Source organism: Chiloscyllium plagiosum, unplaced genomic scaffold (genome assembly GCF_037043375.1).
Source record: "Chiloscyllium plagiosum isolate Xiang-an unplaced genomic scaffold, Cpla_swu_hap1 HiC_scaffold_19, whole genome shotgun sequence".
NCBI classification, from domain to species: Eukaryota; Metazoa; Chordata; class Chondrichthyes; order Orectolobiformes; family Hemiscylliidae; genus Chiloscyllium; species Chiloscyllium plagiosum.
In genome coordinates this window covers 63,666,101-63,684,903 of record NW_028270157.1, presented here as the reverse complement: position 1 = coordinate 63,684,903, position 18,803 = coordinate 63,666,101, and the positions used below count along the sequence as shown (strand labels likewise).

At 42.7% G+C, this 18,803-nt stretch overlaps 1 protein-coding gene across 26 annotated transcripts in view; it reads left to right on the top strand.

The window, feature by feature from the left end:
• The window catches only part of nrcama (neuronal cell adhesion molecule a), a 419,288-nt gene extending 402,246 nt beyond the window's left edge, over positions 1-17,042 (top strand). For 25 of the 26 annotated variants that reach the window (XM_087997474.1, XM_087997473.1, XM_087997476.1 and 22 more), the window contains one exon: positions 14,558-17,042. In XM_087997474.1, the coding sequence (XP_087853600.1) occupies positions 14,558-14,792 (235 nt within the window). In that variant the 3' untranslated portion in view covers positions 14,793-17,042. Of the gene's footprint in view, positions 1-6,088; positions 6,956-14,557 lie in introns of those variants that run through there. The other variant, XM_043709030.2, reaches the window with a different exon arrangement.
• Positions 17,043-18,803: the final 1,761 nt, after the last annotated feature.

Here is an 18,803-nt window from a genome sequence, read left to right as displayed (position 1 = left end):
AGGCAGATGGGGCGATTGCCTTTGTAAGTCTTGGCATATATTACAAGAGCAGGAAAGTCATGTTGGAGCTGAACAGGATTTTGGTTAGGCCACAGTTGAAATACGAGATGTAATTCTGGTCACCATACTATAGAAAGGATGTGATTGCGCTGGAGAGGGGGTGCAGAGAAGACTCATTAGGATGTTGCCTGGAATGGAATAGTTTAGCTATGAAGAAAGGCTGGATAAGCATAGGTTGTTTTCTTTAGAGCAGCATAGATTGAACAGGACCTGACAGAGGTGTATCATGTTATGAAAGGCGTGGACAGGGTGAATAGAAAACAGCTGTTCCCTTTAGTTGAAGAGTCAATAACAAGGAAGCATAATTTTCAAGTGAAAGGCAGCTTCAGAGTGGGTTTGAGGCAAATCTTTTTCACCCAGAGGGTGGTGGGGGTCGGAAATGCACTGTGTTGGGAAGTAGTTGAGTCAGGAAACCTTTCAATCTTTAAAAAACACTTTGAAGAGCACTTGAAATGTCATATCATTCAAGGCTAAGTGCTGGAAAGTGGGACCAGTGTAGAATTAGATTAGTTTAGTTGCAGATTCAATGAACTGAAAGGTTTGTTTTGTACTCTGATTCTGTGGTTGTGTAGAATTAACCAGAGTACACTGGTTGAGGCATAATCAGTGTTTCTTAAAGATGTAGAATTACTTATTTGATTTTGAACTCTCTGCATCTACTTCACAAAGCCAAGGGTCACATTGTGCCTGTTCTAACTGCCTTCTCAACATTTTCAGCTGCCCCTGTTCCTGCATCCCCTTTAAATGTGCACCTTTTCCTTTCTATTGTTTCAAAATAAATCATTTAAGTTCATCTGCCATCTTCCTGTGCACCACCATCACTGTAAACGCAGTGGTGCCAACACCAGTTCCTGAGGTATACGACTGAACGCCTTCCTATCGCCTGATGAACTGTCAGATTCACTGCTACTTTCTGACCCTTAGCCAACTTTGTAACCACACAGTGAAAGCCTTTGCATCCCAACAACTTGGCTAACATATGCATGAAATGTCTTTTGAAAATTACTTCATCAATTTTCTTCAACCCAATGAAACATGTATTGTTTTAACAAATCCATGCTGAGTTCAATTTATTGACCTGCATTTTCTTTATTTCACTGGTATCACATTTGATCCTGGAATGAGCTTCTGACTTCTCATTTGCACCTTGTCTAAGAGTGTATTTCTTGACCTCCATTGCTCAAGTTTGTTCCTACTGCTGAAATCTTACAGCCCAATCTTTCCTCTGCATGCTTGGCTGGTCTCCCATGTTCCACAGAGTGGGTTTGAGGGGCTAAGCAACCTACTCCGATTCCTATTTCTCATGGTCTTTACCATTCCTGACCGTGTCTTCAGTTGTCTGTTTTTCAAGTTCTCATTCCCTCCCTGCCTCTTTCCACCTCACTTACATCCTTCCGGTTGCCATTTGATCTATGGGCTGCCCTGGATCTCAGTATCAGGTTTTTTTTTCTTCTATTTTTAACCAACCTGTACCTACATTGTTATGTGACACCTTTGGAATAGATGGGACTTGACCCCAGACCTCCTGGCTCAGAGGGAGAGACTCTACCACTGCACCACACAAACTCTGTATCAAGCTTTGTGTTATAATGCGCTTAAACACTTCTGGTTGTTTCTTTAGCTTAAGGACAGTATATAAATACAAGTTGCTTACAACAGCTCTGTAGATTGTACCTCCCCAGCACTATTGGAGTAGAAACAGTTATATCTGGAGGCTGGAGCAGGTTGTTTGATTTATTGCAGGTTTGATAATGCCTGGCATTGTATCAGTTGTGACACGCTGAGTGCTCGCTCTTTCTTGGATTGACTGTAGCCAAGGTCAGTTAATTGAGGAATGGGCATTGCCACGACCTGTAGACTTTTTACATAGTAGGGGAGGTGATGGCCTCGTGGTATTATCACTGGACTGCTAATCCAGAGACCAAGGTAATGTTTTGGGGAACTTGGGTTCAAACCCCACCATGGCAGAGAGTGGAATTTGAATTCTATATTTAAAAAAATCTGGAATTAAGAGTCTAATGATGACCATGTTGGAAAACCCCATATGGTTCACTAATGCCCTTTAGGGGAGGAAGCTGTCATCCTTACCCAGTATGGACCACACGTGACTCCAGCACTGTGGTTAGCTCTCAACTTCCTTCTGGGATTGGTATTAAATGCTGGCCTAGCCAGTGCCGCCCTCATCCAGAGAACGAATAAGCAAGTGCATCTAACGTTAGTGTTATTCATGAAAGCTGCATGCTTGCTCCAACCCAGCATTTGTTTTGCACCAAGAGTAAGCGCTTTCTTTAAAGCTAACAGTTTGGGCCCTGCATCACAGATGCGTGGGGAGGCATGTCTGGATGAGTTGAAGTGAGCATAGATCAGGGTGGTGAGTATAGTTAAGAGAGGCAGGGGGCTCAGTTGATGGTCAGGAGGCCTGGATATTGGGACAGAGGAAGATGGATGTTGGATTGAGGAGTGCTGAATAATGCATTGCTGAGGTAGGATGCAGAGTGAGGTGTATGGTGGAGAAGGGGGACTGTCAAATTGGTGGGAAGATGAGAATTGGGACGAGCTTAGAGGATGGCAATCACTTGAGTACTCCAACAGTTGAAGAAGATGGAGTAGACAGGTATTCAGACTGGAGGGGAAGCAAGGAACTTAAAGGTCTTTTTATTTTTGGCTATTGTTTTGGATATCTAAGAGAAAGGGGTGACACTCTCTGGAAACAGAGGTTGCAGTTGCTGTGTGGGCTCCTCTGCAGGGCACAAGGCCTAGCTGTACGTATATTTGAGGTGCAACCTGAGGGGAATAACCCCAGCGCAAACCTGAGGAACTGCTTTTATTGTGAGCTCATTTTAGAGTGAAAACTTACGCTTAGGTGAAATCTGTTGATGCTTATTGCCAAGCATCGTTTGACCATCGTTCAAAACCATCGCAAAAATTCACCAAACATTGGGGAAGCTGAATTGGAACAGGTGGCATGAAGCAGGATTTGACGAAGTGTTGTCAAGTAAACTGAATCGTTTAGTGTGCAGAATGGTGGTCAGGCGCCTTCCCTCACCTCAGGAATCGGAGAAATGGGTCTAAGTGTTATCTCTAGTGAATAGAGTCGGGACGCCTCACAAGGTGCCTTCAGAGAGAGAGAGAGAGAGAGAGAGACCACAGGAGTTGGGGTGCATTATTTTCCCCTCCAACTCCATTTTAATTTAGTCCCCGCGAATTTTTTTGGTACTCATGTATTGCCCTTGGTGGATAGTGCTTGTTAATTGTTCCTTTAATTAGAAATGTGGGTGGTTCATTGGTGATTTAATTAAAAAGGACACCACTACCCTGTTGTGCTCAGGCTGCCTGATACCTGATCCATGATTTGGGTTAAAAGGTGCTTCAGTGGAACAAAGCTATTTAAGGAATGTGAACGTTGTCTTCATGTCACTCTGGGATGGGCAGGTTTGATCGTTGTCTTTTCATTCTTATTCAATTGCATCTTGATTTAGATCATAGCCATATAGCACAGGGACAGACCCTTCAGTCCAACCCGTCCATGTTGACTAAGTTTCCCAAGCTAAACTAGTCCCACTTGCCTGCATCTGACCCATATCCCTCTAAACCTTTCCTGTTCATGTACCTGTCAAAATGTCTTTTCAATACTGTAACTGTACCCGCATCCACCACTTCCTCTGGCAGTTCATTCCACATACGAACCACCCTGTGTGTGAAAAAAATGCTCCCATGTCTTTTTCTTAAATCTTTCTCCTCTCACCTTAAAAATATACCCCCTAGTTTTGAACTCCAAATTTCCATCCTAGGGAAAAGACTTTTGCTATTCACTTTAACTATGCTCCTCATAATTTTATAAACTTTGAAATTCAATTCAGCTTAGCAACTTTAGTCTTGACAAATAGATTTTAACAATTGTGGGACCTTTCAATAATCAGTTTCACCTCAGCAGTATTGGATTCATATCCTCTCAAGCCTGACATGGAGTGACCCTTCACCCCTGACACATTGCCCTCATTTCTCTGTCTGGAATGACCCTGGAATGACCATCATCCCCCGTGACTTATCCCCCCTCACTCCTTCACCCTGACACATTGCCCTCTGGAATGACCCTTGACTCTGACACATTGCCCTCTGGAATGGCCCTTCACCGTGACGCATTACCCTCTGGAATGACCCTTGACCCTGACACGTTGCCCTCGTTCCCATCAAGAATCGATTGCCCCGGCATACCGCTGCAGCAGGTTTTGAAGATTGATCATTTTCTGGGACCCTGTGGCAAGTTTGTGAATGATTCCAATCAGAATTGGCTTGAGAAGCAGCAAGTGCCTTTTCCTCCTGTGATATCAATAGTTGGGATAAATCTTCCAAGACACAGCCATCGCCAGGAGTCGCGGGGGAATGAGATTGGCGATTGTTTCAATGTTTTCTGTTAAATAGAATAATTTTTGGGTGGCACGCTGGCTCAGTGGTTAGCTCTGCTGCCTCACAGCGCCAGGGACCTGGGTTCAATTCCAACCTTGGGTGACTGTCTGTGTTCTCCCTGTGTCTGGGTGGGTTTCCTCTCATAGCCTAAAGATGTGTATGTTAGGTGGTTTGGCCATGCAAAATTGCAGGCTGGGTGGATTATTGATGGGAAAATATAGGGCTGGGGAATGGTCTGGGTGGATGCTCTTCAAAGGGTCAATGCAGACTCGATGGACCAAACCATTTCCTTTTGCACTGCAGGGATTCTGTTCTTTGATTTGTGAACCATGTCTCTTCAGAAATGCCCTTGGAAACGCAAGGTTGTCAGCAGCATTCCCTCTATGCCACACAACCACTGGGACTCTGTATATACTGATCAGCATTGCAACACATTGGCGTCCACTTATAGGTTGGAGGGGATAGGTGGGCTGGGAGGGGTATTGAGTGTGAAATAAGCTCCCCGTATTGTTTCTAGCATTGGCTGCCACATTCTGGTTTTAATCTGTCCAACTTCTTGAGAGTAATGGTCTTGATAGGTCATGTCTCTGACTGGAACTTCGTGCCAGAGCCATTCATGCAAGGTCCAAGGGATCTGGGGCGTTGGCCATTGATAGTTTGAACTGTCTCACAGTGTCAGTGCGCCAGGATCGAGAAGGGTCCTGAAGCATGTCTTTTGTGGCAAAGCAAAGAAGATCTGAATCATTGTAATCATTTGAAATTTGGAGTTCTTGTCTTTGCATTTGTCAAGACGAGACAAAATGTTTCAGCAATATATCTTTGTTAACAATCTCTCTCTTTATATAAAAATAACACTATGTATAGGCTCGTGTTCAGAGTCTAACTTCTAGCTCAGTGCCAAGAAAATCTTTTCTTCAAGTATCAATCTTTTCCATGCAACCTGAAAGAATCTTTCTCTGAAGTATTTCCTTGAAATTGCGATTGTGTGGATCAGATGTTCAAAGACTTCCTTGAAGCCGAAGACTCATATTTCTGTCCTTTTCCGAACTATTTACTGCCCTTTTCTCCCAATATGCCTTTGATGAGGAGCTGGGTACTTGCAACTTCTTCAGTTGCTCCGGTATGCTTACTCTGAGCTACAAAAGTGAGAGGGATCCTAACGGATCCTAGCTCCCAGCTGAGGAACTCCACTCCTGGTGATGAGTTGGTAAATGGGTGCGTTTGCAAGTGAGTGAACTTGTGTATGTTCATGTGAGCCGAGAGCAGGATTGAGATCAGGCAGTGTATTCCAGTCAAGAGGAGGGCATTGGGGATGCTGTTGGGAGCATTGTCCCATCACAGAGGAGGGAGTTGAGTATTGTGGGGGACATGGAAAGACATTGATGGATGGTTCCTTTACAGGAGAGTGGGCTCTGGGTGTATTCTCCAAAGAGTGGGGGGGGGGGTGGGTGGTATCCATTTACATTCCTCAAAGAGGAGGGGTTCTTGACCCATCCCTTGCACCAGAGACAGAAGAGCTGTGTGACCTTTCCATTACACCCATGTTGGTTGGTGTATATTTGGCAAATTTTTAAACAAAAAAAATGGTTTTTCATAATGACCCTGTCCTTTTAATACACAGTAAGCACTTCTGAAGCAGTGAAGAGCACCATCTCCAATACAGTGCCAAAGGATTATTGTGAAATTGAAGCCTTATGTGTTTTTGTAATTCTTATACCTCTTATACCTGTACTTGAATTTCTTTCCCATTTTGTATGAGACATAAGCCCTGTAAGCTTTATTGATGTGCATTACTGCTAATTATTTACAGATACATATATATATCCATAGTATCTCTGTAATGTATAATTAGCTGTATGTTGCTGTCCATCTATAATGCCTAGCTGTTTCTACAAAACATTAGGGTGCAACAATTTACCAGTTGATGGGACTTGTTTTTTATGGCAGTGTTCCACTCACGGGGGCTACCACACCACTCATTCCTGATGAAGGGCTTTTGCCTGAAAAGTTGATTTTCCTGCTCCTTGCATGCTGCCTGTCCTGCTGTGCTTTTCCAGCACTACTCTAATCTTGGCTACCAGTGCCTGGGGGAACAGCTCAATGGTTGGATGTGATGCCTTTACAGCCAACCAACCTGCCAGGGCCGCCTCCCTTTCACCTCAAATAAGGAATAGCTGGTTGGGGGGTGTGATATAAGATATCACTGCCAATCAAGGGAAGCCCCACTATCAGCCAACATATTCAGAGGGTTTAAATGCAGGATGGTGGGGTGAGGAGGGAAAGAGAAGGGAGGAGGAGGAGAAATTTTGACAAGAAAATCCAAATTGTTGCACCTTAATGGAAATGAAGGGTGAATGTGTTGGTGCTACTTGGCACTGCGTAATGTTCTTGATCAGTAATGTTGCTTGTCTGGAAAGCTGAAACTCAATTGAATTTGTTGGACTTTTAACTTGATTCCGCTATTGTTGATTAAACCTCTGAGAACTGATGTGTAATCTTTTTTTCAGCGCACGAGTTGGTTTTCCGCACTTTACACCCACAGGAGTTATTAATATGGAAGATACACACGTACAGAGAAACATGCACACAGGCTCTCAGATTCAGACACATCAACACTCTCTTCTCTCTCTCTCTCTTCTCTCTCTCTCTCTCTCTCACACACACACACACACACACACATACATACATACATACATACATACATACATACAGGGCCACATAAGCACAGAGACACATCTACGCAAAGACAGTCAAATTCTAACTGGTGTAGTGACACACATGCACACTCAACACACAATGATACATACATTTACACCTAGACAGAGGAGACAAAAATAAACCTACACACAGGCACTGACACAGATGCAGATCCTTTACTATCCATTGTCTTTTTCTCTCTGCATATTCAGCGCACCCATCTGCCTTGTAGACATTGGGTCCTGCCTGTAACCCACTCCCCAAGTCGTTCCTCACCATCCAGTATCTCACTCAAGTGACCAACCTTGATGTGTGAAGCTGGAGACTGCCCCCTGCTGTTCAAACACTGCTGACACAGACAAGCCCTTTCCTCGTCCATGCTGCACATGTGTACTGACAGGCAGGTAAACTCTACATGGTTTTTTATTTTCCCCTTCTCAAAGTAGGAGCATTGAGACTGATTGTGGCAGCCGTATTGAAGATCATTAGCTTCACACGTAGCCTTCCAACTCACTGCCTCAATAAAATGAAGAGTCGGGATTGTCCGAGCCTACTTGTCCTGATATTAGGATTCCCCTGATTCTGAATGCTTGGAACTTTAAGGGAATGTGAGCTCACTACTTTCAGACACGTGGAAAACCGATCGTGTATTTTCTAATTGGTGAGAAGCTGGGAAATCTGGAGGAGCAAACATTTGCAGCTGATGTGCTGAAAGTAATAAATACTAAACTGCCTAAAATAACTAGTGATAGCTGAGGCTCTCAAAAAAAAATTAAGGACTGTTCTCCAGAAGATCAGAGTGAAAGAGTCAGGGTTATGCTGCAGGTGGACAAAGGTTTGGTTAGACCTCTGTTGGGAACGTGCTTTCAGTTGTGGGCACCACACCAAAGGAAGATATTGTTGGCTTTGGAGGGAATGCTAAATGATGCAGCAGGCAAAAAACATTAAATACAATGGAAGGGATAATCGAGACATTTAAACTGATAATTTGGTTTGATGGGAGCAAACGGAGAGGTGATTTCCTTGGGTGGGACAGTAGCAAGCAGAAGTGGGGATAAACTTAAAATCTGATCTCCACTGTTCTTGGAAACACTTCACATAAAAGGTTGTGGAAATTGGAAAAACTTCCTCCCAGTCCTCCAACTGAAAAATTGAGATGGACCTATTAAAATGTAAAGTAAGAGCGATGATGGATATGGAACTAGGATGGTTAGGTGTAATTAGGATGTTAAAGAGCCATATTTAACTGAATGACAGAACAAACTACAGAAAGGCTGACTCCTTTTCCTTGGCTTCTCCATTCAGTTGTTGCTAACGAGCCTGTATTACTCCTTGTCTGTGTCTCTCAGATCCAGTGCATGTGTCACCAGTAGGCCATGTGATGCGTCTTCCTGCTAATATGTACATTCCTGAGTCATACATGCTCTGTTAGGTGGAATCTAATGCTTAGTTTTTGGGTTGTTTAATTCTCGGAACACAGATGCTTCCTCCAAGAGGGAGCTAAACGATCCAACCATGTCAAACATGAAGGGTTACACGCCTTCTCACCAAATACACCAACCTTTGCTTCGAAAAGCCAAACAACATTGTTCTTTGTACCCATTCTTCCAATTACCCACTCTTCTCACTTTCACTTCATGTCGTAGCTCTGCATTGGTGTTGGCGTGAAGCAACATGCAAAGCATTTTTCCTCACCAGATTTAAACAGCAAAGGTGCTTGAGTTATCAGTCAGCTAAGCAGCGGGTGGTGGCCCAATTCAGCGAGGCCCAGGCATACATAGCATACAATCAGCACCATACAGAGAATTTGACTACTAGTACCTTTGGGAGAATTGACAATGAAAATTGGAAAGTGATGGCAATCTGGGTTAGTCGAGTTCTGGAATGCAAAGCAGTGAGCTGTGGTCTCCAGTCCATTCTCGGGGAAAACCTGAAATGCAAACAGAAAATGAAATTGTAATCAAACTGATTGGGAGTTCTAGTAAAATGCAAATTGCGAGCCGCAATTGTATGTAAATTTTCTATTTAACTGTTCCAACCTAATCGTAGCTTCAAGTGAGACCTTGTCAAGCCGGAATTATTTGAGATTTGAATGACTAAAAATAGTTTCCATCATAAATCAAGATGAGGCATTCCACTTTATAATGCCATCTTGAGTAATTTGCATACTTAATTTTTAAATTCTCCTTAATCAGGCTTCCACGTTAGCCGTATTTTATTCAGAGTCCCTGCTCTTTACCCTCAGTTAATTTGTTTCCTCTCAGTCCCATTAATGTATCAATTTGTCAATGCTTCATGAGTCCTTTTTTGGATTGCTGGCCATGGAACTCTGCTTTGCGTTTTGTGTGAATGAGATCCCATGACACACCCTCCTTTCTCCCAAACCCGGCAGCAACCAGTACCTGTGAGGGGTTAAGTGGCCAATGGAGGGAGCAGAAGGACAGGGGTAGTTGAATAAAAGCGGGAAACATTTGGAGAGAATTTCTTTCCCTACGACAGCACTATGTTAATCATGGAAGCAATATATATGGTGTGTTGACTGAAGTGAGTCTGAAAGGAAAGATATAGAAACAATGAGGATCTGCCAACTGACTTTCATATTTAGACTCAGTTGAGGTGCATTGAATGCCAACACTTTCACAGCATCCATTATGTGATTTTCTTTCTCTCACCAATGACAGACTTATTTGGTTGTAAGCATCTCCGCTGGGATCAATGTTCTATTCTACCCAACGTGAATTCTGATGATCGGAAGGATAAGTGGTAGCAAGTTATAACTTAAGCAGCAGTGTGGAGTGGGGGGGGGGGCAAGGTAAAAAAAGGAAACATACCATGCAGTTGCTGGGAATTAAAAACGTGGGTGGAAGATGAATTCAGGTCCTGGGACCTTTACATTTGCAGTTTATATACACTAGGTGTCCTGTCAGCAATGCACGCATTAATTCCTATCTAACATAGTTTTGAAATTACTGTTTAATGTTGTCCAGTGTCTAGATGTCTTGAAGACTCTTCACTTTCCAGTTGGATTTATTAGAAAATATCATTCACGTCCAAGTTAAGAACAAGTATAGCAATAATGAAAATATAAGGACAGTTCTGATGCCCTGTCACTCAGTGTCGTCATCAAATCTGGGAAATACTTTGTCCTTTCCATCATATTCAGGAAGTGCATTAAATATCTGTTGGACTTTGATTTCTGCTGGCTCTAGGTGCCCCCTACATGAAGTACATTTGAGCCCTCTGGATTCGTTTGTGTTCACAAACAAAAATCTAGCACTGAAGTGCCACTGAAAGAGAAGAAAAAATTGAGTGCAAATGCAATGCTGGTGTGACAATATATAATTCCTTTATCTCAGAATAACCAAAGTACTGTAAGGCCATCGAAGTGCTTTTGAAGTGTGCTGCAGTGGGAGTTTGAAAATTAGAAATTGACTACCATAAAAGCAATCTGGAAAAAAGCCGCAAGATGTTTCAAAACTGCTAACAGCAGGTCAAGGATACAACCCGTCACCAATTGTTTGGGTCAAGTTTCTGATTCACACCTTCCAGAGGTTGACATGAGGATTTGCATTTTCTAGAATTCAGTGGGCAGTGGTATTGGTCAGCAGCTGGACTTTGAGCAGCAGCCATAACTGAGTTGTCAACGATGAGCCATGTCAGCTGAATAGCCCAGGTTAACATTGAACTGTGTTAGCTGACTTCAACCAAGCATTGGGGTTAGAAGTAGGTGATTATGATATTTATGATCACCCATTGGCCGTTGTTAGAAAGAGTGCAGTGAGGAGAGGATTGGTTAATCTGGTTGTGATTCCTTCCCTATCTGACCAGCTTTTCTATTTTGCACAGAGTGTTAGTCACCTGGCCTTTGAGCAATGATTCGTGAAGACCTCCCCCCCCCCCCCCCTCCCTCCCCCCCCCCACCCCCACCCCCACTGAGAGCTAACATTGATGAGAGTGAAGGAGCAGAAGATACTTGTTTTTTTTTTAAATCATTTGACAATTACATTCCCTTCTCAATTTTTCTAGGCCTGTATCCTGAACAGTGTTGAAGGCTTTCCTGAATAATTTTCTTGATGGGAATGTAGATGTTTGGCACAATTTCTTTTTTTCTCTTCCTCGCTTTACTTTGTCATTGTCAGCATTCAATTCATAATTGCATACAAACTAGGAGCAGGGGTAGGCCGTCTGGCCCCATCAAGCCTGCTCTGCCATTTAATAAGATCATGGCTGATCTGTTCATGGACTCGGCTCCATGTACCTGCTTGCTCACCATAACCCTGAATTTCTTTACAGTTTAAAAGCCGGCCTATCTTTGTCTTAAAAACATTTGGTGACGTAGCCTCAATCGCTTCACTGGGCAGGAAATTCCACAGATTCACAACCCTCTGGGTGAAGAAGTTCCTCCTCAACTCAGTCCCAAAATCTGCTCTCCCCTTATTTTGAGGCTATGCCCCCTCGTTCTAGTTAATTCCAGTGAAGAGCATGTAACTCTACAAGTGTGATTTTGAAAATTGGGTAGCCATATTTATAAGCAGTTTGATTTGTGCGGATATATAACATCATGTTGGATGTGGCTGTATAGTAACTAGCAAAAGATTGAGCATGTGACTGGAGATGAAAGTAGCAATGTTATGCTGTAGTTGTACAGCGCATGAGTGAGATTGTGTTTGGAGTGCAATATACAGGTCGTCTGGTCGTCTTATTAAGAAAGAACATATTTGCATGAGAAACAGTTTGGAGAATATTCATTCAACTGATTCCTGGGACAGTGAGGTGGTTATCTTATGAGGAAAGTTTTGACAAGTTGAGCCAATGGGTCCATTGGGTTTCTGAAGAATGAGAACTTGAGATGCTGAGGGGATTTGGTGGAGTGGAGTGGATGCTGAGGGGATGTTGGTCCTTGTGGGAGAGACTAGTATTGGGAGCAGAGTTTAAAAAGAAAGGCCCTCGCATCTAAAACAATGAGGAGCAACTCTTTTTTTTTTTCTCTCCAACATGCCTGACTTTGTAGAACTCTCTTCCCCATAGATGTAGGGTCATTGAATGTTTTTAAGGCAGAGAAAGATTCTTGAAGAGTTAGAGGGTATTTTAGGTAGGCAGAGACATGAAATCAAAGTGACATTCAGGTCCACCCCATGATCTTGTTACATGGCAGAGCAGACCTGGGGGATATAATAGCCTTGTTCTGCTCCTAATTCATAGGTTTGTAAGGGGTACGACTGGAGCTGCTGAGGTTATTGGCATTCTGTAGACCCTGAGCTGGTGTCCTATCTGTGCCCCGTGTAACACTCTTAGATCCAGTGGGTTGGTGCTTTCCTTTTTCTTCCCTAGTGGTTTCAACTCTTGAGGTGGGGGCATAGTACCATGAGGAAGCCCCTTTTTGCCCAATTATAGGTGTAAATCATAACCATCAATCTTAGCTGGCTGATTGACCTCAGGAAGCATTAAGGCTGGACCCGATCCTTTACTACTCCTGCATGAATTTCACACAACAGTAATTATAACACCCGTCGGGTACTGAGAGCAAGTAGTGACGGTTTAGCTGAGATCAGTTAACAAGTCTGGGAGTTTGAATTTTTTTGTGGTCTCTGTGGCTTAATGCTCCAACAGAAGTTATGTCCATTGGGGTGACCGACAGTATTTGTATGAGGAGAGTGATCTCCCTGCCCATGTTCCTGCTCTTTGTTCCCATCCTTCAATCTACTTGAAGTTCAGTCCACATCACTAGACCTGTCATCTTTGGAATTGGTGTCCCAGCAGCATCAACTGAACAGCAATTTTCTTTCTTGGTTGATTGTACATGCACTTGGGTTGGTGTTTGAGAGTCTTGGTATAATCAAGAACAATCCCAACTCCAGTAAAATTGAGGATCTAGTCATTATTGCTGCTTTTAGGGCCTTGCTGTGAGCAAATTGGCTGCTGCGATTCCTGTATTAGTCTGACCCTTCAAAACCAACCTCATTGACTGTGAGATGCTTTGGGTTCTGGGGTTCTTCATATAAGTGGGAGATGTTCTGACTGTAGTTGAACAAAATTGATGCAAGCCAGTCATCCATTTCCGGTGTGATCATCACCAAGCTTGCTCATTTGATCTGTTTCTTGTAAAGAAAGATTATTGCTAGTGCATTACAGAGCACCATGGATAGCTTTGGTCCTTCAGCATAAAGATTAGCGTTCCTTTCTCCTTATAATGGGGGAGAATGAACTTTGGTTGGAAAGTGTTGGTGTTGAGGGGAGACCTGCTCAGAATCTCTTGCAGCATCCAAGAGGGAGTCCTACCAGACTTATAAGCATGGGAGGCACACCAGTAATTGCTCAGTCAGGGCAGCCTTCAGGTCTTCCTTGGTTGACTGCTTATCGAGCACCCTCCATACTGTGGGGGAGCAAAGATTGTATTCACATGTGTTTGCCTTCTATTGGTCTCTTCTCTCCCCTCTTACTAATGCAGCTTTTAGATGTACTCTCCTATTAAAAACTGGGGCCGGTTGTCCAAGAATTACGCGCGCCTGACAACAGACCGACTTTGCTGTTTCTCCTGACTGTTTTCATTTATTCCTTCTGCATTCTTTAATGGAAAATGTAGGTCTCTGGAAAGGTAAGGTGGCAACTGAAAGTCTGGCATGCCTTGAGTAACACTGAATGATTTGAATGCCCCCTCTCGCATTTGCTTAACATTTCCACTTCATGGAATGAGCTTCAACTCAAAACTCTTCATTTCAGACCAATCTCCATGTTCTTTTTCATGTACGTATAACTTCCCAGCTGGTGTCTATTCCTGCTAACTAACAGCCATCATCCCTTTTCCAGCCCAAAGGACAGATGTATCTGTGTAGCCCCAGTTAGTTGTCACTGCGCATCGCAGTTGATTTACAAAAGGCTCAACAGGACAAGAAGGAATCTAGGCTCTAGTTCCAATCTGACTTTGGTCATTGAGACGGCTCTCAAGGAGTAACGTAGCCATAGTTGGAGGTTCATCCTGGGCTAGAAAAGGACATTTCAAATATGTCATTTCTCACTTGATAAATGCTGCCATCCTTTCCTAGATAGTGAAACGCACCATGCCATGAACTGCTCACCTTCATTTCCATGATCCCTTCCTACCTTGAAATGTCTTGAATGGTAATTGTAACCCATTGGTGGTAGACGGAGTGAGATAAGTGACTGATTGATTGAACTGGATGGTGCGTGGCAACCCCTTGCACTTTGGATGTGATATAACATAATGGAGTGCGCCATGACAACCACTTCCCATTCGTTCAGACGGTTGAGTTTTGTAAATGCGTGTGTTTGCCAATACTTGCGTTGATATTTTCGTAAAAGTTAGTAGTTTTGCTCTGCACTGTGCTCACAATTTAACACCTGCTCCTTTATTAAATGTGATCCTCCTTTTCAGTGACACGGAGGACCATAAACCCCTCAAAGGGAGCCGGACGCCTTCCGATGGGACAGTTAAGAAGGGTGTGAGTGATGACAGCCTGGTTGACTACGGTGAGGGCGGTGAAGGTCAGTTCAATGAAGACGGCTCTTTTATTGGACAGTACAGTGGAAAGAAGGAAAAAGAAGCAGTGGAGGGGAATGAGAGCTCCGAAGCCCCGTCCCCGGTCAATGCCATGAACTCCTTTGTCTAACATGGATGGAGAATGTGGGATCCTTCAATGCCCATGCACCAATAAATCGTAGAATTTATCCATTCACACTTGTGTTCTGACTTGTCATTACATGCACGTTAAGAAATAAAGGAATGATGAGAAGCTAGTGCCTAAAAGTCCTGAGCGTATAGACGAACGAAAGAGTGAAAGAAGAGGAAAAACCAAATGTGAGGAATGCAGCTGAGCGGCGGGGGAGTCCGAGTTATTGTCTGCGGATCTCGAACAGAAGTTAATCTCCTGTGTATATAGAGTTGGACTTGGCACATTATTTGTTGGGTTCACTTCTTCGTTTCCTATTGGTTTGCGCTAACATAGTGCATGAGAACAACGTGTATCTCACTGCCACCTAAGATAGATGAGTGTATGCTGTGATGACAGTGGTTTGTATTATATTTGTTCATAAAGTGCACAGTGCAGTGACTGAAAATGAATCTCGTTTTGCCGTCAGTGTTCAATTGGTATTCTAGAGCTCTCCGATGTCAGTGGAACGTTGTCACAAAGATTTTTTTTCTTTGAATGTTTAACAACTGTTTGTGTCTCGTTTTGTTTTGCAAAAACAGCAAAAGGAAAAAATGTCAAGGGGCTGATTGTATTGACTCCCAGTGCAAGGTTTGAAGTGGAATGTTTCGGGATAGTAACTGAGCCCCTTGCTTGGACCATAATGTTGTAGTTCCTATTCTTTCAAGGAGAAATAAGAGAGAATATTTTATCCTCTTCATGTATCACCACACTGACTGGCACAAACCACACACTTCTCGATATGAGCACACTAAACCTCTCGACGCCTTACACACACCCTTCTTTTGTAAATTAAACCTAGCACCATGTTACAGAGATTTTAACACAAGGCCAACAATTTAATACCGTTCCTATTGCTCACATCATGTTAATACTGTTAGGTACAAACTGAACAAAAGGGACTTGACAAATGTGGCCTCTCTCTTTATAACCTAATTTTATTTTGATTCTGATTTAATTGGACTAACCAGATCTTTGCAGGAAACTAGTGAAGAAACATGGGGGTTGGGGGGAGAACAAAAAAGAATTGGGATTACAAGCTCTTGGTTGCAAGAATCTTGTTTGCTTTGCCATTGATTTTTTTTCATAACTTGCATCAAGTTTAATTGAGCTTTTTATGTTGTTGTAGATATTGTGCTGTACTTTGTAAATATACGTTGTCTTGTCAAGGCCTCAGGCCTCAAGGTTTTTCCAATGTAGCTCGGGTTGTATTGTGTGTACACTGATATATCGCCCCATCAAACTTGCAAAATTGTCTGTTAAGGCATTAAAGATTAATCCCCTGGATGATGCTGTAAGGAACCCTGGAGAAAAAACCACAGGGTTGCAATAAAACCAAGATTTTTATTTTCTCTTTCTTTGAACACATTTAGTTTATTAGTTACATAAATATATTTGAGGTGGGTGGGGAGGCGAATGGTTGTTTTCACTGGGTGAGGGCGAGTGGAGACTGAAGATCATGTGAGGAAACCTCCAGGAATGCATTCAACCAGATTTGGCAACTATATTTATTGACCAGATGTGATTTTTCTTTTCCCCCTTTTTCCTCACTGTATTTGATTTTGTGGATTGTGAAGCTGCGAGCTTACTGGCTGTGATAGTAAATCTGTTTGTAACTAACCAGGAAGTTTCATTTCCAAACTTTTGGTGTGCTCCTCCAGGAGCAGTTTACTGTGCGGGGGGGAGGCTATTTGTATAACCTCGTTCGAAATTAACTGCAAGGTGCCTCTTGAGAAATCAATTTTTTAAGTCGTTGGGGATGGGGGCACATTAATTCTGCTCTCTCTCTCTCTTTTGTTCTTTCTCTTTCTCTCTCTCTCTCTCTCTCTCGCACACTCTCTCTCTCGCACACTCTCTCTCTCGCACACTCTCTCTCTCGCACACTCTCTCTCTCGCACACTCTCTCACACTCACACGCAATTTGGTTCAGGACCTGATCCAGAATATAGGCCCTGGGATTTTTTTAAAAAAATATTTTCTCAATAGATTCAACGTACTCATGGGGTTGTTGTTACTGGAGCTGGTGGAATCAAGTTAATTTCGAGCGCTGGTGAACTGGGTGTGAGATTTCTTTCTGCATGAGAAAGTGAAGACGTGCAGTCAGAGAAAGGGGTCTGCTGCTCTCACTGTTCTTCAATGCCGTTAAACGCTTACTGATTTTGTATCAGGAGAAAAGAGACAAATGGGAAAATAAATGTGCTTTAGACTTTACCTGTGTGGCATCTTCTTTAATTTTATTTCTGAGGTGCATGAGTGTTGAGTTGTTTCTTGGGGTTTGCGAAAATGGCATTTTGCTCACACCCTCCAGATATTCCAAAGCATTTCACTGTTACTGGGATATTTGAGTTTGGAGTATGGCTGATGTCGCTGGTGAGAATTTTGTTTCAATTCTTCCAATATCTATCCCTGATTGCCCATGAACAGATTGGCTTGCAGACGGCAGAGATGCCACATTTCTATGTGATATTTTGTAGGTGACAGCTGTTTAGTGGCAGTAAGTAAAAAGCATTATTTTCTAACAATCATCCATCCATATCAGTTCAAAGCTGAAGTTACAACTACAACCATAACTGAAGTGTACAAACCTTAATGAGTATTCTATCACTCTGTCCCTTTTCAAAACCAAATGGTGCTGTCACAATGGCTTCTGAATTAAAAAGGGGTTTCTAGGAACAAAAGCAAACATGAAAAGATAATTTATAAAAACTGGCTTTCTGCATAAAGAAAGCTTACTTGTTCTCAGTTGTCAGTTGATTCCACCATTTTGTTTTTTGGCAAAGGTGTGAGGGCAAAAATGAAAGATGCACATAATGGTCACAACACTTCTTATAGCACAAACATAACCTACAAGGAGAGGCCTACAACTATCAAATGAGCATCAACTATTAAAATGAAAGTTATAAGTAGTAACTAAAAAGAAGAGATAACAAAAAAACGAAGTCACTGCAATGTGGATTTTTGCTCACAGTTTATTAGCATCCTAAAAATCTCTAAGTAAGCATTTCACATTAAAGATAAAAGGATGACTTGGGAAAGTGCAAAGCCAATTAAGGATAACAGTGGTAATTTGTGCAAGTGGTCAAACAATGTGGGTAGATATCTAAATGAATACTTGGTGTCAGTATTCACAAGGGAGAGGAATCATCTGACTATAGAAGTTGGGGAGAAGGACTGTGATATAATGAAGAACTTAGTATGGACAGAGAGGATGAGTTCCGAGACACAGTTCTGAGCGATCTGGCAGGCTTAAAAGTCGATAATCTCCAGGACCAGATGAAATATGTCGCAGGCTGTTGAGTGAGGGAAGGGAAGAAATAGCAGCAATATTGGCAATAATTTTCAATTCATCTCCGACCACACGGGAGGTGTCAGAGGACTGGAAGACAGTCAATGTGGTACAGTTATTCAAAAAGGAAACAAAGAATAAATCTGAAAACTATGAGCCAGTTAGTCTAATGTCAGTTGTGGGGAAACTATTGAAAGCAATTCTGAGGGACAGGAAACCTGTGCTTGGAGAAGCAGGAATTAATCAAGAACGGTCAGCATGATTTTGTTAAGGGGAAGATGTTTCTGACCAACCTGATTGAATTTGTGGCTGGGTGTGTAGATGAGGACAACACATTTGACATAGTCTACTTGGACTTTGCAAACGATTTTAATAAGTTCCCATGTGAGCCCCCATTTGGTTCAAGTAGGTTTGATTAATTGGATCCAGAATTGGCTGAGTGGCAGGAAATGGAGGGTGATGGTTGAAGGATGTTCTGGTGAGTGGCAACCATTGTCCAGTGGGGTGCCGCAGGGGTCTGTGTTAGGGGCCTTGCTGTTTGTGGTTAAATAGAAATGATTTAGGATGTAGGAGGGTTGATCTGTAAATTCACGTATGGTTCCAAAATTAGTGGGATAGTTAATAGTTGGGAAGATAGTCTTAGATTTCAAGAGGATATAGACAGGCTGGTCACATGGGCTGTTCAG